The sequence below is a fragment of the Rhincodon typus genome, chromosome 21 (assembly GCF_021869965.1).
Source record: "Rhincodon typus isolate 14 chromosome 21, sRhiTyp1.1, whole genome shotgun sequence".
In the NCBI taxonomy this organism is placed as follows: domain Eukaryota; kingdom Metazoa; phylum Chordata; class Chondrichthyes; order Orectolobiformes; family Rhincodontidae; genus Rhincodon; species Rhincodon typus.
This window is the reverse complement of record NC_063352.1, coordinates 40907998-40933739: the sequence shown is the minus strand read 5'-3', so window position 1 is coordinate 40933739 and position 25742 is coordinate 40907998. Positions and strand designations below refer to the sequence as shown.

At 39.7% G+C, this 25742-nt stretch overlaps 1 protein-coding gene across 1 annotated transcript in view; it reads right to left on the bottom strand.

Moving 5' to 3' along the window:
- The window catches only part of rnf216 (ring finger protein 216), a 158143-nt gene that overhangs the window by 15642 nt on the left and 116759 nt on the right, over window positions 1-25742 (bottom strand). The window contains exons 11-12 of the mRNA XM_048609745.1: window positions 21468-21565; window positions 13207-13429 (exon numbers count right to left, since the gene is read on the bottom strand). Coding sequence (XP_048465702.1) covers window positions 13207-13429; window positions 21468-21565 — 321 coding nt within the window. The remainder of the gene's footprint in view (window positions 1-13206; window positions 13430-21467; window positions 21566-25742) is intronic.

The following is a 25742-nucleotide window of genomic DNA, read 5'->3' as shown; positions in this document are numbered from 1 at the left end:
GACAGGACTGCATCTGCAACCACTCAATGGATGTTCATAGGGTTAGCGCATTGGTCATAAACATACCAGATGTTGGCAACACAGGCATACAAAGTCTGTACTCCCTGGGCATCCTGGCTGTCTGTGTGACGCACCTCCCTAGCACAGTCACTGCTGGGAAACTGCCCGAGGTCTATGCTCTTGTGCACAGGGCCAGCTGAACAGTAGTTAATGTTGAAAGGGAGGGCTAAGGAATCAGAGTGAGCAAATACCATGTACACACATTGTTAGCCCTGGTCCCACGATAGAGTCACAAATGTGGCGCCTTATTACTCCCTAAGGAATTACACTGCAGGGCACAAAGCATCTAGGCCCTACACAGAGATACGGACAAACGCATGAATGGTGCAAAACAGGTTTTTATTAACAAAATTATCTATTTACATAATTGTCAGCCATGGTCTCATGAGTCCTCAGTATGATTTCCTCCTCCTGTCCTTCCAATGTGTCACATTGAGCTACCCAGTTTCACTGTGAAATGGAGGAAACCTGTTCCATCACACAGCTCACTGACCCTCTCGGGTTGGTCAGGTGACCCCAGGGCATTTGCTTCTTGACATACCAGACATGAGAGGGTCGTCTTGTCACAAACAAGTTAATCCTTCTTGGCCTGAAATTCCAAGGGTCAGGTGGGGTGAACGACGCCAGCCTGGCCACCTGGACAGCGACCAGAGTGAAAGTTGCCAAAAGACCTGTGAGTGGCTTCCCTACGTGCCTCCTGGCACCAGTCTATCTACTTGTGGGTTCAAGGCTCCATGGCTCCACAACTGGATCAAGAATCCTTGCCCTTTCTTCAATCCTGAGGATCAACGCAGAGGGCAATGGAAAATAGGTGGTCATGACACTTGGAACCCCTGAAGATGCTGGGCTTGTCTCTCCATGGCAGCTCAACCCTGTCTATGGACCAGATATGCAGTCACAGGACTTGCTCCAGATTCTGAGCAATGACGGCCAGTGTGTCAGAGGGCACACTACATCAATCCTGCTTGTCAGCTAGGAGACTCAGTGCATCCCGTAAGCCTGTCTGCCACTGCTGCTCCTCCCTTTGCCATTGTGGTGATTGTGCTGGGCCACTTTCTTGAATCTTTGCAGCCCATGGAGCAATAGGTACGGCACATCCCTAAGTCCATAAGACAAAGGAGCTAAACTAGGCCTTTGGCCCATTGAGTTTGCTCTGCCATCCAGAGTGATCATAGCTGATCGGAGTCCTCAATTCCACTTTTGTGTTTTCCCTTTAACCACGGATTTCCCTACAGATTATAAAAATTGTCTCAGACTTAAATATTGTCAGAGACAGCCTCAATAGCCCTCTGCTATAAAGAATTCCCTAAAATGGCTAACCTCAAGAGAAATCCTCATTTTTCTGTGCTGAGTGACCCCTTATTCTGAGATCATGGACTCTGGTCCTAGACTCCCTCACAAGGGGAAACAACCTTATGAAATCTATTGTCAAAGCCCTTAAAATCTGTAAGCTTCTTGACACTGTGGAAGTCTCCTAGAGCAGCTCTCTTCTGAATATATACCACTGTGTTGCCGCATCTGGTGGGTCTAATCTATCAGTGAGACAGGACACACCCACAAACAATGGTGGCATTTGGGCTATTTGAAAATAGATGGGGCAGCCTTTTCAATTTTGACACAAGCTCCCACATATTGGTTGTGAGGACTTTACAAGATGAGCAGGGCTGAGTTTGCCCTTCTCATTTCCAGTGCATAGGTCAATGTTGGGTGATTTGTCCAATTTCATTCCTTTAATTAGACTTCTCCAGTGGTTTGTCAATGGCTTCCTCAGCCATTTCAGAGGACATTTGTGAATAAACCACTTTGCTGCAGATGTGAAATTGCATCGGACATGCCAGCTAGGGTGGCAAATTTTCTTCCCGAGTATTTTTATGAAATTGGACAGTGGTTTTGCAATCACAATGAATTGCTTTATATTCACTGAATTAAAATTACATTTGCTGCCATGGTGAAATTTGAACCCTCAGAATATTAGCTCTGGTTTATTAATCCAGTTACCACTATGTCACTGCCTTCCCCAATCTGCAATAGATATCTCTATTTCAGAGCTCTCTAATTAAAGGCCGAAAGAACTGCGGATGCTGTAAATCAGGAACAAAAACAAAGTTGCTGGAAAAGCTCAGCAGGTGTGGCAGCATCCGTGAAGGAGAAAACAGAGTTAACGTTTCAGGTCCGGTGACCCTTCCTCTCTGATAACTGTTAATTTTAAGAGGGTGTTAGATTTTTGTTAACCAAAGGTATCAAGGGAGAAAGGATAAAGCAACTTTATGGAGGACAGGTAGTTCTGCTACAGTGCATGTTTTTTTTTAATTCATTAATGGAATGAGAGCATTGCTGACCAGACAGCATTTATTGCCCAGAGGACAGTTAAGAATCAACCACATTGCTGTGGGTCTGGAGTCACATTTTTAGGCCAGACCAGGTAGGATGACTGTTTCCTTGCCTAAAGAACATTAGTGAACCAGATGGGTTTTTCTGACAATTCACAATAGGATCATGACCATCATTAGATTCATAATTCCAGATATTTTATTGAATACAAATTCCACCATCTGCAATGGCAGGATTTGAACCCGGGTCCCCAGTACGTTATCTGGTGACAATACCACTAGGCCATTGGCTGTAACTTGATTGATGAATAATGGATGCTGTTTGGATAATGCGAACTTTCTACTGTGCAGTATAGTGATTTTCTATAGCAATTTCCCTGTAACATGATTTTCTATAGCATGAGGTCGCACAAGAATGCAACTATCGTGTTATAGGAGAACTACCTCTATGGTCAGAGATCCGCCATGATCTCACCAAATGTCGCAGTGGCTCGATGGGCTAAAGTGGCAAATTCCTGTTCCTATCGTCCAACAGCTCAGAGATCAGGAGTTGGACATTTGGTCTGAGATTCATGTAAAACTTGTATCAGTACTGTGTCAGATTCTCTAATTTTGTAGGAAAGCAAAGATCACTCTGAAGTATTTATATTTAGCACAAATTAGTAGCTTCAATTTTTAGACTGGGTCTGCCTAACTTGCACATACAAATTAAACAACCAACTGAAAAACCGAGTAAAAAAATCTGGCATTATATTATACACTCATTTTGAAGAGCATAAGATCGCAGGCAGGAAATGCATTTCAGAAGGTATGGGATTCTGGGGACTGATTAATCAAAACACAGAAATTATCTCCTTTGAATGCAATTTATGAAGATTAGTGTGTAGGATTTCCATTCATAATTAGATCCATGTAAAGTTAATGTGCAGGGTTGCTAGGTAATGGTACAGCTGCAGCGAGAAAATGTTTTGTAGCAATTCGCAATAGGAGTTAACAAGGTGTAGAGCTAGATGAACACAGCAGGCCAAGCAGCATCAGAGGAGCAGGAAGGCTGACATTTCGGGCCTAGACCCTTCTTCAGATTGCATGATGTGCTTGTGCAGTTGTCCCTATTTCCACATTGCTGCTTCACATTTTTGCCTTTAAATATATCTAGGTCTTTTTGGAAAGTTATTACTTGATTTGCTTCCATTAGCCTTTCAGGCAACACATTCCAGATTATAATAATACACTGCATAAATACATTTCACCCCATCTTGCCTCAGATTCCTTTTCCTATCACTTTAAATAGCCGGCTGCTGGTTACTAGTCCTTCTACCATTAGAAACAATTTCTCCTCATTCATCCCATCAAAACCCGTTCCTGATTTTGAACCTCTCTTTCAAAACCCCTCCTCCAAACTTCATAGCTGCAAGGATGGTTTGTGGACACTTGCTTGCCTCTTGGCACTTGGATTTCTCATGCTGATTACTTTTATTATTACCACTGCTAATAAATTTCTCAATCTGATCTTAGCAGTGTCTGCAGAGGAACAATTGGAGTGACACAACTGGTAAAATTGCAGAGGTTCCTGTACTCACTCGAATGCACTCTCACGTATCCAACTACACAATGGACATGCACTGCAGAGGATCAGCATTTGTAAAGGGTCCTGTTACCAATGAAAGCTGAAGCAACAACATTAATGGCATGAAGATCTATCACAACACCAGACTCATTATAATTCTGGATGCTTCTGTGTCATGGCACGAATCACAGGTTGTCAGATTCTTGGTGGTACTGTCAGGGGCTGTCAAATTCTCATCAAGTGTTACGTGCAGGTATTGACATGTTTAGCGGGAAACAACCAGCAGGGAACTGTCTTCAGAGAGCATTGGTCAGCGAGAAGGAGATATATGCCATCTGTTACTAAGCTGACAGACATCATGAAGCAGAGAACACCTAATGACGGTTTGCCCAGCTGCAAGCTGAAACCTGCCATATTCTTGGTATGTTACATTGCTGACCTATGATGATGGTGACAACACAGCCATTCTCTTTCCAACAACCTCACTAGCATCACTGTTCAGAAGAAGAGTCACCAAACTTAAAATGTTAACTCTGTTTTCTTCCCACAGATGCTGCCAGACCCACTGAGCTTCTCCAGCAATTTCTGCTTTGGCTTCACTAGCATCGCTTTTCCCTTAGAGAATTCTGTTGATGGATATTCACATGCAACTCATACCTGCAATTTAAATTTCTTTCACTTCATTTTCATTTCCCACTGCCAACTTGTCAGCCAACTTTACTTCAGAGCATAAAGGTTGCTATCCCCTAAAACTAATACATTCTACATGTACTCACACAAGCTGCACAATTTCACACTGAATTTAGTTTTAGCTAATATGATCACTATTGTCGCTGTTACTATTGTTTGAATATTTACTAGAACAAAATACTGAGCAGGTTGACAACCAGAAATACAAACAAAATAGTCAGCAGAAAGTTCACCTGGCAATCGTTTGATTGTCTATTTTAATTCTCCTCCCCCCTCCCAATGACATTTTGTCTTCGTTTTTCTCAACTGTTCCAAAGAAGCTCAGTGCAATCCACAGGAACACCACCTCATTTTTTAATGAAACAATTTATTTCAGCCTTTCTGACCCATCAGAGTTCCACAATGCCAAATTATAACCCCTGCTTCCATTTGTTTTGGATGACAACTGTTGGTGGCACGAATGTTTTCCAATCTGCAGTTCAAGGATATCCGATCACCATCTCGTTTTGACTTTTACTATTATCCTTTGTTTGATTTAATCTCACTTGACTTTTACCTAACTACACATCTTTTCCCTTTGATTCTTTCCTCTAACCCTTTCCCTACTTAAAAACTGTTGCATCTCCTATTTCTGACCAAGGGTCACCAACCTAAAATATTAGCAGTTTTTCTCCACAATTGCTGTCAGACCTATTGAGAATTTCCAACATTTGCTGTTTAATTTGGCAAATTTGCATTTCAATAAGGAAAATGGAAACTGTTTCTCTGAAGAATTTCACAGGGTCAGGATTTCAGAGTTGACAAATGTGACTTCCAGGTTGCAGCACTGAATCTCTTCAGAATAACAGAACTACACAACACCACACAGGAGACCATTCAACCCATCATATCTGCACAGCTCTCCGAATGAGAGATTTGCTAGGTGCCATTGTCCTACCTTCTCCCATAACCCTGCATGTTCTTTTTCAGATAACAGTATAATTCCCTTTTGAATGTTTTAATTGAACCTGTCTCCACCATAGTTTCAAGCAGTGTATTCCAGACTTTAACCACTTGCTGCATGGAAAGATTTTTCAGAAGGACAGATTTGTAATGTGTGCTATGCATGTTAATTCATTGTCACTACATTTAAAGACACCCAAGTGCAATAACAAAGATGTTTCATCAACAGCTGTATAAACATACTAAAATAACACACGGTTATGCATAGGAGCCTCTCTTTTTCTCGTGAGGAGCAATCAACAAAATGTTAGGACAGCGTCATGATCTTGTGCTGCAGGATTTAACTGCTTCAGGACTATATTACCCAGACCTATCATATAATACAATAAAGCTGCGTCAATTGACAGCACAGAGATTATGACACACTTGGATTTGCATTTGGAAGCCTTCAAAATAAATTTACTTTTGGAAAGGTGGCTATTACACAAGTTTTCAAGACCGCTGTCTGTTGATATAAGTTCTCAATGACTATAAATAATTTTATATTGACACTACTGAGCATTAGAGGGAGTCTTTTGAGGAATGTCTATTTACTTCATGTTACTAAAGATAATCAGCATTCAACACAGCTGTGCAACACTATGCAATGTGCTCTTTTCAAAATTAGGTAACAGCATAGTTAACAGTTTCCATTACAGTCGTGAACTCTTGCGTGGTTGTTGTATGGTGCCTCCATAACCTCACTTAAGTGACCAGCCTTCATATTTAAGTCAATGGAAGTTGTCAGCCACCTTGTTGAGAGGAATATGGTCAAGTCCAATGTTATCTTGGCATGCAATACACTGATGTGATACTAAAGTTCCTTTTAAAACGTGGAGTTGCAAATTCCTAATTTTTACTGTCACTGGATAACGCCAGTTTAAACTGCTTAAAAATTACTGTCCACAGAGGAGGCAAGTCAATGAAAAAATAATAAAATACAATTATTACCTGAGATGTCATTGTACCAGTGTACCTTTTTTTTTTTAAAATAAATTCCGTGCTAGTTCAAAGGAAAATTAGTTTCCAGAAGAGTGACATTATTAGAAATCAATTGCATGAAAGTACCATGTGCCTGAAATTAATAGAAAAAAAGATTTAAAGGGAAAGGCAGCCTCAGATACAGCATTCTAATGTGACCAACTGTCCAGATTCACTGGCTCAATCAAAAATGATTTGAAATCTGTTTTGTGGAGTTTGACCTTAGAATGATCTGAAAGGTACAGCTCGACAGTGTATAAACTTTGATTTATCCTGCTGTTTTGAGCTTCTCAATTTGGAACCTGTTCAAAAAAAGCAATAGTCAATAACTAGGGCTTCTGTCCTCACCATTCCCAAATGAATGCAGATTCCATGCGTCAGCTCATGAGGAAGGCACCGATGTTGATTATCCAACAGTAGGCGTAGACTGGCAAAATGCCAAGACACCTGCATCGAGTATCATTAACACTGGGGTTGATGTGGGATTATCTTCATTGGTTTGTGTGTCAAAATGAGTGAAGGTTTTCAATAGAAAGATCAACATGAGTAGGATAAGAGCACATAAGACAGCAGCTAACCATATGAGTACTGATAGCTGCAAACATGTCTTTTCAATAGTTATGCATAATGCACTTACATACAGAAAAAGATTTAATAGATTTTCTGATCAGTTTTCAATATTGACAATAAGCTGTTCAAAATAAACACTAAGATATTGTGGTGCAAGATCAAAGCATTCGTATATACAGGTATTTGACGGCAAAGACTGCAGCCAATACTGAAGGATCTAGAATACCAATAAGGATTATGATTATCTAATAAATGCTGTCAGCTTTCAAATTTGGCACTTTCAAAATTTTAGACCCGGACAAATTGTGAAAAATTAGGTAATACACCAGAGATAGCGACAGCTCTTCAAATAGTGGCAATTGAAAAGCCAAATACACAGTACAAATCAGGCAAGTGTACATAAATAGTTAAACAAGATGGAGAATTAAAAGGAGTATGCATAGGGCAACTATTGGTCTGAGGTAGGTAGGGTTATAATGAGGCACTAACCCAAATCAGATTGTCTCAGAGTTCCGTATTACTGGCCAGGATAGCTATGTGCAGATATGCTTGCATTCACAAGAAGAGCTCACCTTTCAGCAATCTCAGAATATGGTTAACAGCTTTTGCATTTTATAAACATTTAAGCCAATGCCAGGTATATTTGAAGAGTGATTACAGTATCCAAGGCACCCTCTAAACAGCTAGGGAATGGGGCTTAATGCCACAGAACATTGTCCTGGCACAATGTCGGGTAGAAAAGATAGGAGACTCCTTCCTTGGGACCTTCATCTGTTGCTTCCTGGATTCTGAGCTGTCGATTTGTCTGCTGTGCACCGGAGAAAACCAGCCACCACATACAATGAGACTTCAGCAGACTGTGACAACCAACACTTAGACATTGAGTCCAGGTCTGCACCAGTGTCAGGTCGATGCTCTGCTTGACTAGAGGGCATCCTATGTAATATCACAGCAGTGCACTACAGCCAGGAATTGGCAGCATGCACGTTACACAAGACAGAGCTCTTCACTGAGTTCTTCACCTTAAAGATAGTACAAGTTAAATTGAAGGCTTAAAGTTCAAAATATGAAGAATAAATCCACTTGCAAGAGTTCTAAAATTGCAAAACTAGAAGCCATCAGTGCAAAGTAGTCACGAACAAATGCAATAAGGAATGGAGGTGAATCATCTTGACTCAGAGTAATGCGAACATGTAGCTTGCTGTTTTATATAACAGTTGAGGTGGATAGCATAAATGTATTTAAGAGGAAGCTAAATAAGCACACATTAAGAAAAGAATTGAAGGATGCATTGACAGAATTAAATCAGGAAGAGGCTAGCATGGAGCTTTATCACTGGCATAAGCCTGTTGCGTTGAATGATCTGTTTCAATGCTATAATTTTGCTGTATTTCAAAATGAACTACCCTGGCCAAAACACATTTTCCAGCGTTAACTGAAAACAAAAGTATGCACAAAAGAAAACCTGTAAAGTATTAGAAAAAATATTAGAGGGGAAAAGCAGATTGGAAAATTCAAATTAATTGTTTCCAATATGTTCTCAAAAGCAAGTAAACAACCTTTCTTTTTTATTATAGTTATATGATTGAAATACTGTTGTAAACTTTACTTTCCTTTGAAATACAAAGGTCATTTAGCCTGACAAAAAATGATCGTGAACAAAAGGTGGACAATATTGACCCATTGACATGCAAATCAATTTGAGGCTTTTTATTACTTTAAATATTTCTCAATGACGTTGCTAAGGAGAAAACAAAATGTGGAACGGTAAAGTGCACCAAGAAACTGAAACTATTCAACAAAGATTTACAAAAGCTTAACCAAAAGAAAATAGGAATAAACATAAAATATAACAGCGGCGCAGTGGTCAGCACCACTGCCTCACAGCACCAGGGGTCCAGGTTTGATCTCACCTGTATGGAATTTGCACATTCTCCTGTGTCTGCGTGGGTTTCCTCTGGGTGCTCCAATTTCCTCCCACAGTCCAAAGATGTGCAGGCTAGGTGGATTAGCCATAAGAAATGCAGGATTATAGGGATAGGGTAGAGGGGGGAGTCTGGGTGGGATGCTCTTTGGAGGGTCAGTGTATTTGATGGGCTGAATGGCCTGCTTTCACATTGTAAGGATTCTAGGATTCTATGTATGTGATAGAATATGCCAATAAAAATAAGGTACTGAGCAACGCCATTCTAAAATAAGAATCATCCTTGCATGGAGAAAGATATAACCTTGTAAGATGTGGAACAAGAGGAAGACGTTGCTGCAACACTAAGTTTTCATAAAATGCCTACATGCATTAATCAGTTAAAGAGAATTTCAGGCTACTGGAATGGCATGTCAACATCGGCAGTCCCTTGCAGGCTAGCACAACTTTCTTTCACTCGCAGGGCGAGTCTGTAGGTGGCTGTACAGACCGACATGGCTATCACAGGCTCTGTTACACTTGGGGCAGGTGGTGGTCGTGGGAAGGGGTGGGAGGGGCGTTGGTATGGCAGTGTGCTTCTTTCGATGTTTTACCTGCCATGCATTTTTTCCCCAATGGCAAGTCTCGAGATGCTCAACGCCTTCCCACGTGCTCCTCCTCCACTTTGGGCATTCTTGGGCCAGCGATTCCCAGGTGTCTGTGGGTATGTCACACTTCGCCAGTGAGGCATTCAGGATATCACTGAAGCGCTTCCTCTGTCCACCTGGGAGTACAGCACCTGCTTGGGTAGTGTCGTGTAGGTCATGCGGATGATGTGCCCAGTCCATCATAGCTGATCAAGGGTGGTCAGTGCCTTGATACTGGGCACGTTGGTCTGGTTGAGGACACTGGTGTTGTTGCATCTTTCATCCCAGCGGATTCACAGAACTTTGTGCAGGTGGCGTTGGTGGCATTGCTCCAGTGCCTTGAGGTGTCTGCTGTAGAGAGTCCATGTCTCAGAGCTATAAAGGAGGGCAGGAACTACCACAGCTCTGTAAACCATGATCTTGGTGTCAGATCTGATATTGTTGTTCTTGAACACTCTTTTCCTCAGGCAGCCAAAGGCTGTGCTAGCACACTGGAGGTGATGCTGGATCTCTTCATCAATAGTTGCTTTGGCCGAGAGTATACTTCCAAGGTATTGCAAGTGGTCAACATTTTCTAAACCCTCCCCGTGGACCCGGACGATTGGGGGTTTGCTTCACAATGCCAGGCCAGATTGACGAAGGACTTTTGTATTGTGGGTATGAGACCCATGTTCTCATATGCCTCCGTAAAGGCGCTGACGATGGCCTGGAGTATGCCCTCAGAGATGGCGCATACACAAGCATACTGCAGCTCGATGACACTGGTTGGGGTGACTTGTGTTTTGGCTTGAAGGCGGAGATTGAATAATTTCCCACAGGCACAGCACATGTATCTCAAACCTCATAAGCAAGGAATGCATTAGCACTACATGGCAGATTGTAGGGACTATGGAATACCTTGTTATAGGAATGGACTCGATCTGTGGATAAATATTTGAAGCAGCAATATAAACATTTTTTAATAGGGAAAAGAGTGGGATAACGGGGTCAGCTTTAGATGGTCTTGCACGAAGCTAGAATAGATATAATGAGCTGAATGGCCTCTATATGCTGTAAAAATTCAATATTCTGTATTCACGAAGAACTGACTTCTTTGTAATAAAGTTGAGCTTTTTGGTTTCTAGAAACAATAACCTAAAATGGATAGCAACAGCATCAGACTGGCATTGCCAGTTTCCTTTTTTGGGATCAACACTTTAATTTAATGTACCAAGCTCTTGTGAAATTAAAGCAAAGGTATAAAAATAGCAGAAAATCACCAAAGGCTAAGACTTTTCTCCACACAGGAAATTTCGTAGCTCTACTGCATGAGCAACATTCCCACGTGTCTTCAATTAGTTCCCTTTAAAGCAACATGTTAGGCACAGAATCAGTCCAAGATGCTTTCTCATGAAAGAATTGAGTAAGATCAGCTACTGTTAAACAATAAGATCAGTCATACAAATCCATTCTGTTTTCAATGATCTAAAGACTGAGTTATCATTAACACAAAAGTATTAAATTGTCTGTGTGAGAACCAATTACTTGAGGTTGAAATGGCCAAATCAGTTAGCTGAACCCTCTTTCCTTCTTTACATGTCAGATCTACCCTAAATTATACAGTGGTTTAACGTCCCACACACTGCAGGGACATTGTAATGGCTCCCAATTATCTGCTATTCCTTGTTACACACACTATTTGGTATCATATACAGTAAAATACTCCCAATTATGCACTGTCTTGATTGCTAATTTTCATAGGCAGAGTCAGCAAGACATACTGCTTTAATGCGCAGCTTTCCAATGTATTTTTATATCTCACTGCTTTTCTTGTTGAATAATACATTATATATCTTTAGTTTCTATATTATTATTAGCTGCAATGTCATTTTGACAGAAACCAAAGGATAAACTGTACAGTATTAAATCTGATTTCATCATAAACTGGCAAAATTTTAAAATATTAACATGGATCTCAACCAAACACCCACCTCACACCAGTCTCCACTGAAACCCTCATTTCTACCTTTACTGTTGCCAATCATGATTATTCTATCACTTTCTTAGCTAGTCTTCTGGATAATTGTACCAGAACACTGCTTATAACCCATCCTGCATCAAATCCTATTTGCCAATAATCCTTTTCTTTATTGAAGCACAATGTTCCAGATTGGCCAGCGCATCACACTTTCACCCTTAAATTTAAATATCCCCATGTCCTGTGTTTCAACTCCATAATACCTTGGGCACTATGACCCCAAAACCCTGAACTAGCTGCTTCTCAAATTCAAGTTTATTTTACGCCTGTCCAGCTTCACTCCTGCATTGTGTTTTATGCCACTTCCCTCTGTAAGATCCTAGCATTCACTCCCTTTTGTTTCTTCAAAATTCTCCTTAAAGCTCACTCTTTGATTAAGTTATTTGATTTTTCTTTTACTTGTGCTTTTGAGATGCATCCTGGGACTTTTTGTCTTTACAAATCTTAAAGGACACCCTATAAATGCACGTGGCATTTCTGTTAAAACAGAAAACAAAAGTCCTTACTGCCACAACAAACCTTGCAGCCAGGTTTTGAACAACATAAGGACTCAGGTGGTTGTTTAACCAAATGTCAATCAAGTGTCAGACTTGCAGCAAATAGTCATCTTAATTAGATTGAATTGGCAGCTCTGAAATACAGTATCACCCTAAATGGTGCAAATTAGTAATTTATGATCCATACTAGCCTCCTTCTGATCTTCTTCTTCTAACAACATTTAACAATAATTATAGCATATCATCTCCAAGTTAAATGTGATACAACTGATCAAAAACTTGATAAAAGCCATAAAAACCCATCTCTGTTACAATCAAAGTGCAGGGGTCTATTGATAGAAGGAATGAATTTCATTGTTATTATTGGATAAATAATAGAAGACTGATTTGTCATATTGGACATCCATTTCACTGTAATAAGTACATTAATTAACAAAGTTAAGTGAAGCTACACTTAAGTCATTTTCTCAAGGCACTCAAGTTAATTTACAGACATTCCACCATGATTTTCAAACTAGCTGTCTGTGTTTTGATGTATTATGCAATACAATGATCAGATCAGGTAAAAATTTTTCCATGTAAATTGTTTTCTGCAATCCTTGCAATAGACCTGGAATTATCTCTTTTTTATAGAATAGGCCCACTTCTGCGGAAGCTATAAACAAGATTTGCTTGAATCATAAAAAGAAATTGCTGGAGAAACTCAGCAGGTCCGGCAGCATCCGTGGAGAGAAAGCACAGTTAACGTTTCAGGTCCAGTGACGCTTCTTCAAAATAGCCCCAAAATGTTAACTCTGCATTCTCTCCCACTGATGCTGCCTGACTTGCTGAGTTTCTTCAGCAGTTCGTTTTTGTTTCAGATTTTCCACATCTGCACTGTTTTATTTGTTTAAATTATGTCTGTCATACATTAGAATTTTGCATCACAGTTAACAATATTCTTTGAACTACACAACACTTTACCTTAGGATCTGTCCATAAAGAACACTTCTTGCATAAACGACAAGGCGCACCCGGTGACCGTGGGTGTTGGCAGAAGTGGTCATACCCATTTATTGGAGCCCGGCAGAGGTAGCAGATCTGTGCCCCACAACGACAGGACATCCTGTTGCATCCTTCAGATTTTATGAGGCCCATTGTGCATTTATGACATTTCCTGATCGCAGCTGCGGTCATTTTTTCCTCACTGTAACACAAGATTACTATGATTGAGAAAACATTGATTTGCAAAGTTAATGAGTGAAAATTCTCAATTCATCAATGCTGGTTGTTCATCGAAATCCTCTCAATGTTCACTTCCTTTACACATTTCCTTTCTAGCAGTTTGCCTAACTGACCTTTCTTGCGTATCTAAGACAGCGTATTAGTAAACTAGAGAATGGGCGGCGATCACAACCAAGTGCGACAGCCATATGCATTTCTAAGTTAGGTATGCCATGCAATCGAAGCGATAACCCCAGATCATTCCTACCACCCCTTATGGCGGAAACTGTAAGATAGTAGCAGCTCAAAAGCTGTACGAAAAGCAGTGAAAAATGTGTTAAGATTGCTCATACACATTTTGCTCCAGATATTCAAGAAACTCTGGATTCAATACTGAAATGACTTCTGTAATATTTTTCACAACTTACATTGTGGCAGTGGCTACATTCATACCACCTGAAAATGCAGAACTACACATATTATCCCAACAGAAAGGGACAATTCTTAGAGATAAACAGAAACATAGAAAACATATAGGTCAGGCAACATCTAAAAAGAAAAAGGAGCTTTCACTGGTAATTTGTTATTTTTCACACAGAGGGCGTGGAGACTATTACTTGGGATCACTAAGGATGTTCTCATGTTACAACTCGAGAGGAGAAATGGTGTGAAGAGGGTTATGAACCATAGCTCTTGAGTCACAGTGGATGGCACTGATTCAATTGGGGCGAAGGGCCTTTTTCTGTGTTGTTGACCTCTAAGCCACATTCCAGTGACTTAAACTCAAAGTCTCAGCTGACACACCAATCCAGTACAGAGATAGCAGTGCCCTGTCAAGAGGACAAGGTCAGAAATCACACGACACCAAGTTATAGTCCAACAGGTTTATTTGAAAACACAAGTTTTCACGAAAACTTGCGTTTTCAAATAAACCTGTTGGACTATAAATTGGTGTCGTGTGATTTCTGACTTTGTCCACCCCAGTCCAACACTGGCACCTCCACATCCTGTCAAGAGGAATTTTTTTTTCCCCCCAAATGGTGTGTTAAACCAAGGCTGTGTTTGCTTTCAGGTGAATGTACGACATTTAATAGATCTTGCCTTATTGAAATAGTAAGGGGGCAGATTTCGCCAGCATTGTAGCCATATTTAATCCTTAATTAGCACCATGAAAAAATATATTGTCTGTGGGATCTTGTGGAGTCTAAATTGGTTGCAATGTTTTTAACACTGGAGCAGTGAACATACTTTGAAAGTACTTTTAGACTGTAAAAGGTTTTGGGATGATTGGAGGACACGAAAGAAACTACATAAAACTTTAAGTCCAATGTTATGTTGGCAATATATTTACACAGTATAGTTCAGCAACCACATTCTTTTATTAATGGTTTAAAGGGCATAAAGCAAAAAAAAATCTCAATTAAGAATACAAATCAGGAAGCCATAATCTGAAATCAATTAAATTAACAGCAGTAGGTGCAGCACTGTGACTTGACCAGCCTTAATCTAGAAGGGCCACTGAAATATGTAGATCATAGGGGTTGAGCAGCATTAAGTTCACCAGTGAAGAACGGTCACTTGGGGTATCAGTTAGCTGTTAGTACCAATGGAATCATTCCTCAGCTAGTCAGTGGCTCAGAAGAGTCGGTGGGGGGAAATGGAGAAGATTAAGCAGCTTGCCATCTGATTTGCAAGTCGAAAAATTAAAGTTGACACATTTTTAATGTATTTTCCAATTTTTAATACCAAAGAACAAAAGTCTTTCACATTCCAGAGACATCCTGTTATGTAGAAATTACTACACAGAGGTAATTGTTTACTTTTAGACTGAACTAGGAAAGTCCATTTAAATTGGTCTGGATAGAGAGCTATAAATAAAAAGAAACAGTTTTTCTGTCATAATGTTGAGATTATCACACAAGTTCAGAACAGTGCGCGGAAACATGACTATTTACAATCCATATTAATGATTTGAAAGTACCAAATGTATGATTGCTAACTTCACTGATGATATAAAAGTAGTAGGAAAGTAAGTTGTGAAGAGGACGAGGAGTCTGCAAAAGGATAGAGATAGATTGAGTGAATGTGCAAAGGTTTCACAGACGAATATAGTTTGGGAAAGTGCAAATTCTGACAAGAACAGAAAGCAGCATATTATTTGAAGAGAGAGGAATTAAAGGAGTGATGTACAGAGGGATGTGGGCGTCCTGATAACCTTTTCTTAATTTGTTCTTATGGTGTGGGCATTGCTGATTCAACCAGCATTTATTACCCCCAATTAGTTTGGAGAATGTAGTGTTGAGCCACTTTTTCTTGAATCACTGCAGTCTTTGGAGTATAGCAACAAACACAAAACTGTTAGAGAGTTCCAGGATATTGACCTAGCAACAGTGAAAGAACAGGGATACACTTCTAATTCAGAAAGTTCTGTGGCTTAGAGGTGAAGTTGAGGCTGATAATGTTCTCATGCACCTGCTGCCTTGTCCTTCAAGGTGATGCTGGTTGCATATTTGGAATTTATCAAAAATGTTAGCTTGCATATAAAAGTGATCAGGAAGGCAAGTGAAACGTTATTGCTTACTGCAAGGGAAATGGAATACAAAGGTTTCAATCCAGAGTACTGTGTACAGTTCTAGTCTCTATTTCAGAAAAGACATTAGAAGCAGTTCAGAGAAGGTTGATGCAACGGATTCCTGGCATGAGAGATTATGTTATGGAGAAATGACTGCGGGCGAGGGGGGTGGCATTGGACGTGAATGAGAGGTGCTCTTACCGAAACATAGATCTTGAGGAGATTTGACAGGGCAGGTGCTGAAAGAATATTTCCCCTTGGAGGGGCTAAAAGCAAGGGACAGAATTTAAAAGTCAAGGGTTGCTCTTTTAAGGCAGAGATGAGGGGAATTTTTCTCTCAGTCTGTGGAACTCTCTATCCTAGAGATCAGTGGAAACACAGTATTTGACTATTTTTAAGACAGTGGCACCAGGGATCCTAACATATATATTCATTTGTATGCAAGAAAGATTTTTCCAACTTTTGAGAGGTTGCCAAGATCATGCTGAGAAACCATTTTATTGGTGTGCTCTGAGATGCTAATACCTCCATTCTTGTTTTGTGAAGTGCAATTGTCTAGATCTGTTTATGGTTTCTAATTGGTTACATTCAGGAGTACAATCATGTTCTTGTAACCAAGGTTTAAATGATTCAGTTGCACGATTTGAAAGTTATACATTTGTGATGAAACCTGTACACCAACTGGTATGTAAAAGCCAATTGGAGGATCATCCTTTCTAGACAATCTATTGGAAAGAGTCATACTGCATCTACTGGTGATCTGTGGCAGACTCTTCCTGCTTCTGTGGAGCAGGATGCATGGATGGTCAAAAAGGAAACCACACATGACGGACACAGTGTTTGGTGTTCAACGTCCTCAGGAAAATGACAAATACACTTCCTGATTTTCTACTGCATCTGCACAGCTAGGAAATAATATTTTCAGATGGCCACGAACAATTCTAAACTAAGGTTTAATGAATTTCCTGACCTCTGTAACTCTTACGTGGCTGACAATATTGTGCAAGTTTCCATCAGTAACATGCATCGGAATTAAACTTAGCACTATCATAACATAAATGGAAATTATTAGACTTTGATTTTGAAACTAAGACTACGTAATAGCATAAAGCTACTTTTATCAAGTGCTAGCATGGCATTCTGCCTTTTCTTTCCTGTCCCAGCAAGTCAGCACTTGTTTTTAATGATATTTGCCTTCAGCACACAGCTTTTAACTACTCTTCAGTGGTGCAGTAGAGCGAGTGTGTGTAGCCCTTGGAACTCCAAAATGCCAAATGGGCTCTTGCAATTTGCTTCTGGCAGATAAATTAAACTGATTTTGTAACTGTCACTGGCATGCCGCCACTGTGTATTTAAAAAACCTCTCTTCAGAGAATTAGCTTAGAATTTTGTGCTATTTTATTGAGAAATTAGTCAATATACTCAATCCCCACAGCAACCTTACAGGAGACACAAAGTACTTCACAATACAATAGCCATCTACTACATGAGACCATGCAAAATAACTCTTCCCTTTTACAGTACTGGAATCCAACAAGGAAATTCTCCCACTGACTGACTCTGTACACTTGAAATCAGACATGCTTTAAAAACACCGTCTCGAGCTACATTAGGGGATGACACATTCCTCCTTCACCACCACAGAACACCATCAACATCAATTTCTTTAACATTGTGGATATTTTCTTGCTCACATTAACACTGACCCTTAAACCTTTTAAGAAAACATTGAAATAATTTATTTTCCACAGGTTTGTTCTTGGCTCAGAATCATCTTTATTTTGTTACAATTCTAGATATGGCCACTAAATTAGGTTGCCATCTGGCTGGGGACCAGTTAATTTTCTTCAAAGCTGATCAAGTTTCAGATCCTGGGTGCTCACTAAGAAAATACTGAAACAAGATTTCACAGTCTGGAGTTTTCTACAAAGTTAGAACAATTAAACAATTATATATGCAGTTTATACTCTAACATCCAGAATTAAGGTACATATGAGCAACAGACAAATTATGGTCAAACACGCCAAAGACAAAGACATCGAATAGCAGATGTGATCAAGATTGATCCATGAAGTTCTCAGTATCCTTCTCAAGCAAGTGATCACAGTTGAAAAATATTCTTTCAAAGCTCGGTCTCCTTTACAAAGGCTTCCTATTGTTCACTTCCAAATATTTAGCCTTAAATTCGTTTAAAAACCATTCCATTCCATCATGGACTGCCTCAATGACTGCTCACATCTTTGTTGGATAATCTCTTCCCAAGACTTAATTCCAATGGATTCCGAAGGCTGCATTCCAACACTGACTCATGGGCAAAATTCCAGGTCTGTTGTGCAACAGCTAGCTTCACAATGCTGCTCTGCTCTTGGGTTTCTCAGAGGTCCAATATTCCTCAGTTCCACCAAGCAAATATCGTCTGTGGGTTTCCTTCAACTCCATCCTTCGTTACTGTGCTTGAATCAACTCCCAGATCCTCAGCCAAGCTGCTGCCAACAAGTGTTCACCTTCCAATCACTCAATCTCTTTTGCATTCCAGTATTAAATCACTGGCACAATTTCAGCTCTTCAGCTGCTTTCAACAATTTCTTTTGCCAAAAGGCCATCCTTTGCAATTACTGTCTGGAACCAGCCAACGGCAGCACTTTGGCAACATCACTGACTACCCTTCTCTCATTGACACATTGATTGCTGCTGAAGTGTTGATCAGTGACCCTTGAACTATTCCGAGTGGCCTCTTAAAACGTGCTAACAGGCCCTGTTCCCTTCCTAGACAAAAAGCGAACATAGCAAGCATCAGAACATTCCTTGGCTTGAATGTTATGATTTCCAACTAACTCCTCAAATTACCAAATTCAGGGCACAGAGAAAAATGGATTTTGTCACAAATTAAATAGCAATTCATTGATAGATTTGAGTTCAGTAGGAGGGGGCAAGAACCGTCATCCTATCAGTAACTGATTTTAGATTGATGTTGTATACTGATTATTATTTCAAGATTCTTAGCAATTATAACTTATGTACATGTTCAAAGAGATTTAAAAAGTTACAGGGCCTCCCACTTAAGATTGCGATGTGAAGATTATGTCTCTTTCAGATGTTAGTCAGTCTGTGGAATTCTTTTGCCCCAGACAGCATTGGATATTTCTAAGGCCGAGTTAGATAAAGTCCTGATGCAAAAGGGAATCAAAAATTATAGGGTGTAGACAGGAAAGTAGAGTGGAGGCCACAATCAAATCAGTCACAAACTTATCAAAGGGCACAGCAGACCTTGAGGCGCTGAATGGACTACCCGTGCAATTAATTCATCTACTGTACCAACTCTCAGCATTGCTGTGGCTTGACAGTGTCTTCTGTGACTTAATGCATCTCAACCTTCAGAAGCACTGCATGCAAAATTCACGGCGAAAGTTAATATTCCCAGGTTTCCATTGATGATGCTTGTGCCAGCATTATTAGAGTACTCTGATCCCACATGGGAACTCTTTGGGACATACAAAATACAGCAGGTGGTAATAATTTGGCCCCTCAAGTCGACTGTGCCATTCAACTAGATCGTGGCAGATTTTCCACCTCTGTATTTTCCTGCAATGATCACCGTATCCCTTGACGTCTTCAATAACAGAAACCTCATCTGTGTTTTCTGACAAACTGGGTCTGGTGGATTCTGCATACTTTTAAAATCTTTAACTTTTGTGGTGACTCCAGGAATAGCAGGGCTTAATTTCCAAAGTGCTACCCCAGTCAGGCATAACACTGTTTACCACTTTGGGGCATTTTACAACATTAAAGGTGCTCTCAAAATACAGGTTTGAGTTTGTTTAACAGCAGAACAGATAGTCGCAGAGTCTGCAGATTTAAACCACTGTTATATTGTTCTGTAAAAGCCTAAGCAATGAGTTGTGGTAAAACTACATCAACAGGGGAGCAAACAACAGTTGCTTGTTTAAATGATATTGCTGGGCATCCTAACTTTTCCTTACTTCAGCCAGGTGACAAGATCAGACTTGTTTTTAAACTCAAACACAGAATCTATCGTTTCTTTCATCATTTGGAACTTTATAACATTCCTTGACATTCAGACCACATCTTTATCTTCCCATAATGCAATTTGTAGCAGAGAAATGAGGTGTACAGGACAGGTGTGAGTTGTGCTCAGTTGGGATAGCAATCAACTTCACTGCTCCTGGACACAAAAGGGGGAGAAACTTATCCTGCAGTGCCTCCTCCTGGAAAGTGTGTGCATAAAGACCAGGTTATGATTTTCCAGCTGCTGAAAAACAACTAACTCTGAAAAGGTGCCAGTAGTCTGCTGTTGTTGCCCTTATTGAATAACCATCCCTTTGCCGCCAATGCTTTCAGGATAGTTGGAAAAATAATAAACAAAGGTGGGATGCATCATATGATATTGCTTTAGATCACATCATATCATACCATTGAAACAGGCATCAACCAATGTATTCCTAGGTCACATAGTGCAGAAGTTCCAGTCAATTTCTGGCCCGTGCTTAGTGAACTGCTCTTACTTAGGGCACTGGATTGGATTGATACTTAGAGCTAGACTTCAAAAAACGTGAGTCCAGATTACTGTTCCAATCTTTGTGTGGATAGTGAATGCAGTTCTGGGTTTGGTTCAGCAGCATCCCTTTCAAATACCTTATTTTAGGTTATACATCGTGCATTCATACAGAAAAGCACGGCCACATGGGTAAGATAGCAGCTGAAACCATACAGTATTACTAGGTAGAACTTCAAAAGCAGAAAAAAAATTGCAAAACAGATTTAGGTGATTCAATTAACTGCAAATACAAACAGTATTGAATTATCATGCACCTCACAGCAAAACTGTACATTTGTACTGTCATTGCTTCTTAGTTCTTGGCGGGTTTACGAAACTGAATTTCAAACAAAACCCTAACGTTTGGAAACAACATCTTTGATTTCCTTTGCCCAGTCTGCAACTGTTCAAATCAATTTTACTAAAATAATCACCTCTCTCATGTTTTCGTGGCCACGAATACATGTAGTCCTCATTTTGATCTCTGTCTCTCAGCCACCTCTTTCTCTGCACCATACCTTCTCTACACCATAACTCTAACCAACCAGTCACTCCATTCCTTCAGCAGAAATCTCTCTCATTGCCTTAGCCCCTTCTGTCCCTCTCCTCTCCTTTTCCTGTGGGTCCCTCGCTCACTTCTTTTCTTCCTCTTTGCTACATCACAGTTCTCTCTGTTCCCTTTTCTGGATTGTGCTAATTTTAAGTGGATAATTGCCAAAGGGTCCTCTTCAAATCAAAAATTCACGTTTCAAAATCAAAAATTTATGAAAGAAGAAAGCACATTTTCAGTCAATTCCCATTCCTGCAGCATCAATTTATGGAAAAACAAGATATTCAAATTAAGATGATTACAAGATAGTCTTTCTTGAACTGGCAATACAGTCAGCTACTTACAATGACGTCCTGAATTTGATTTCATCTTTTTCGACCACCTGATCACATGACAGCCCAGCATGGTCTTTCCACAACACCTGACACTTCCTGCAACTTTCCTGGAAAGAATAGAGGAAAAAGATTAATGAAAGAAAATAAATTGTATTCTTCTGGGTAGAAAATAAGAGATCTAACGCACTTCAGAAAAGTATATCACACCGTTAAAGTTTAAAGTTTGCCATTCTGGGAGTTACTTTTCTCTGTTCACACTTGTAGGAAGAATGACTAGAGATGAAAACATTTTTAGTTAACACACAAGCATTATCAACAGATTCCAACAGGAAGCAGAATTAACATCTCAAAGTAAAACTGGAAATTTTCTATAACATTTTAGAGACATTTTCCCAGTTTAAAACTATTCCATCTAATGCACCTAGTACCATAGGCTTTGGTTTCCCTCTGCGCCCACACTGAATTCTTACTCTGATGTTTGAACATGCTCCTTGCTGACAGGAGGCATCATTCTTACAATAACCCCCTACATTCATATGGCATTTTAAATGATGTAAAATGGCCCAAAAAGTGTTTCACACAAGTATAATCAAACAAAAATGCACACTACATCAAGAACAGAGATATTAGGCAGGGTGATGAAAAGCCTGTTCGAAGACAGTTTTAAGGAGGGCCTTGAAGAACATGGAGGTAAAATAGACCTGTATGCCAAAAAGCAAGGCTCTGAGTTTTGGGGCAAGATGAGCGAAGGACACACAACAGGTCAGAGTCAGAGGACAAACCTGGGAGTGGAGTCTGGCCTGATACAGCTAAACCTAAAGCATGCATACAGGAAATGCATTCAGAATCTATGACTGGCTGGCTTGGCTGACAGACTAGGGAATAAGACCAGAGGAATGTCATGGCCAATATGCACTAAAGTGACAAATTGGCTGGAACATCAGATAGTAGCTCTTTAAGACTAAAAACAGTACCATGGACACCAGCCTGAAGCTTTCTTCATTCTGTTGATTCATTCAAAATGATGTTGAATGTTTTTTAGTTCCATATCTGAATATCTCCATTTTTGCTCGATTACGATTCAAAGCACATTGAACTGCACCAACTATGCACTGTTTTATTCTCTTAGTATAAAATAGCTTCAATTCTCATGAAAAACTCTCGTGAAAAACTGATTTATACTTTGCAGTACTAAATTCTTTACCTTGTAATCAAGGACATGGTTAGTGCATTAAAATAAAAACAGACCAGTCAATACAAAACAAATTGATTTCAGCTTCAAGTCATGCTAGATAAATATTCAAACACTATTTACTTTACAAATACAAAATGCATGTTTAAAATCAATATTAAAAATATTCTTGGTGCAAAATTTACCGATTAGTTTCAGTTTTTTCAAAAGGCAAACCTTTACAATAAGTGAACATCTCTGATACAAGGGAATGTGGATGAACAGTTGGAAATCAGGCAATCTATGGGCTTAATTGGGAAGCCAGTTTGGATGGGCAAAGGCATTAAAAGGAGTGCAGCCATCTTACTAACCTGTTAATGTGAAGCAATGGTACATTTTATGAACTTGCTCTAATAGCCAGTTGTTGAAATTTGTATTAAATATTGTGCCTATCAATAACATTAGCTAGCTACTTTCTGTATGAATAATATATAAGAAACTGAAGTTTTTAAATTAAAAATATCCATCCCAAATGCATTTGCTACCAATCTTTCAGCTCCATCTGTTTGGCTGAAAGTTGTGGAGCACAACTTCAACCAGTGATCACTGTTGAACATCTGTCACTTGCACCTCTATTGATAGTAGGCATTCTTAGCCTCTGGGCTCAGCGCAATTAGACATCCTATGGGCTTTCAGGTTGACCTCAAAAACGTCTTGCACAATACATCAGCAAAACCAACTGAACAAAAGTACACAGAAGGGAAAGAACTATTACAGAGACCATTGCTCTTTAAATCATTGATGCAATTTTCAATCTTCTGGAGCCTTGCATCTAATATGGCAAAATACATTGTGCAATTTAAGTCTGAAGAGAATTGCATACACCAAAAACCTCATTTGTGGTCAGTATTTTGCTCACTAGAGATCCTTTAAGTAGTTGTGCAAGAGGCCTCTATTTCAGATATGCCCAGAATGATACACAGAAAGCCTAGATCTATTTAAGCCTGTATTTCATTTTAGCTTTTTTGTCTAATTTTTAAATTTTGCACTGGAGGATTATAAATGCCGTTCTTAACTTTTAACTCATGGGTGGATAAAAATTGGAACATTGAGAAATTATTTACAACTGGACACCTATACAAGGCTTAAAGTTTTATTTGATGGCAGTATCTTCTGTGAGTCTGAAGATTGAGTTTAAATAATTTTCAAACTTGAACAAGTAAACTCATCATCTTAATACTGAAGGAGCATTGCATTGTCAGAATTCCTGCCATTCAGGCAAGACGCTAAAACAAGGTCCTGGCCACCTCCTCAGGTGGATGGGAAAGATCCCAAGGCATTATAAGACAAGGGGGTTCTCCCAGGCTACAAGGAACATAGGAACAGAGGAACAGAGGTGTTCAGATATTTCACCATTCGATTTGATAATGATTGTCTGTATTTAATTTACTAGCCAACTTGATTCTGTAACTCTTGAAACATTTGCTTGAGATTTGTAAGAATATTGTCAGAGCTGAAAAATTGCAGCTACAAGGAAAGATTGCTAGGCTAGGGTTGCTTGCCTTAGGAGAGGCTGAGGGGTGACTTAAGTGAGGTTCACAAAATTACGATGGACTTTAATAGGGTAGCAAGCAAAGACCCGCTTCCTCAATCTGAGAGGGCAATTACAGGGGGCACAGTCTGCAGACCAGATGTGGAAGGTGGAACTAAAATGAATTGTTAATTTCTTTTTCCTCTTCCTTTGTCCTGCACTGACATTAGGCTGAAGGGCCTCTTTCTATGCTGCAACATTCCTATGGTTCTATAATTTAACTGAGGTCGACCAATTTCAGTTTTGAAATGTTCAATTGAGCAACAGTTTTTAGGGGACAGTATTCCACATTTCCACTCTTTTGTGTGAAAAGTGCTTCCTGACATGACTGTCAAACTACCCAACTCGAATTTTAATGTTATGTTGCCCACAGCCTCTTATTTTGGAACTGCTCACCAGAAGGAATCACTTCTCACCCTCATCCTGGCTAACATTCATTCTTAGCTATTCAAAAAAGATTGACTGATTGCTCACCTCATTTCCTGCTTATGGAGGCCTTGTGTTTGCTGACAAAACACGGACTACAGTTTAAAAGGTCATTAACTGGTGGTGCAAGACTTACAGATTCTGAGGATTGGCAAGGCATCATAAACGTAAGCTTTCTTTATGTGAGCCACATGGAATTATGGGATGCACTAAAGTGGTTCAAAATGACAAAATACTTGGCACAGTTCAGCATCATTGTATTCAGCATTCAGAAAACCCACCATTCTCAGTGCAGTCATAAAATCAATCTTGTTATTTTCTTCAAAGAGTGCCACAAGAGCTACTCTGTCCAGCAGGACAAGCAGACAAGGTTTTGTTTCATACCTTGCCTCAAACACATAAGCCCTTAGGAATAAAGTGATGGGAAGATGAATATGTTCCTGTCATGCAGTGGTGTTAGGACGTATATTGCAAAAAGAAAAGTTAATATTGGGCAATAGAGTTTAGCTGGTTTATTGTTTAGACTTTGCCATATAAATGATGAGATTACTTATTTTCAGTCTTAGAGGATCAGGTGCATTTCAAGTATCCTTTCTGGGGCTTTCATACTCTTGTGTGATTTTCTCCACTCACTCTGCTATACCACACCCAAGGAATTTATCAAAAGGAAAATAAACATTAATTTGACATTAATTGGCAGTTTCACTCAGGGAAGACAAGAGATGCCTGATGTGAAAAATGGAAGAAGTATCACACGTGCAGTACGGGGTGCTCTTTTGATGTGTGGGCCTCCCCTGAGCACATAATTATATATTGTCGGAGCAAAAGAAGCTCAGCTTGAGTTGACAGCGCCCAATGCTGATACTGAAAAGAGATCCATTCCCTGTCAACAGGGTTTGTGATGTGATTCAGATAATTTAAGCAACGTGTTAGAAGAGAGACTGGGGTTACTGAAAGTTCTTCATATCCAACTGTGCTTACTGATTGTCTTTACAAACTGATTTTAAAAACTTGTGTGAATAAACATTACTATGTGAAACCAACTGTGCCACCTAAATACAACATTAGTTTATTTTGAAAATTGAGTGGCAGAACA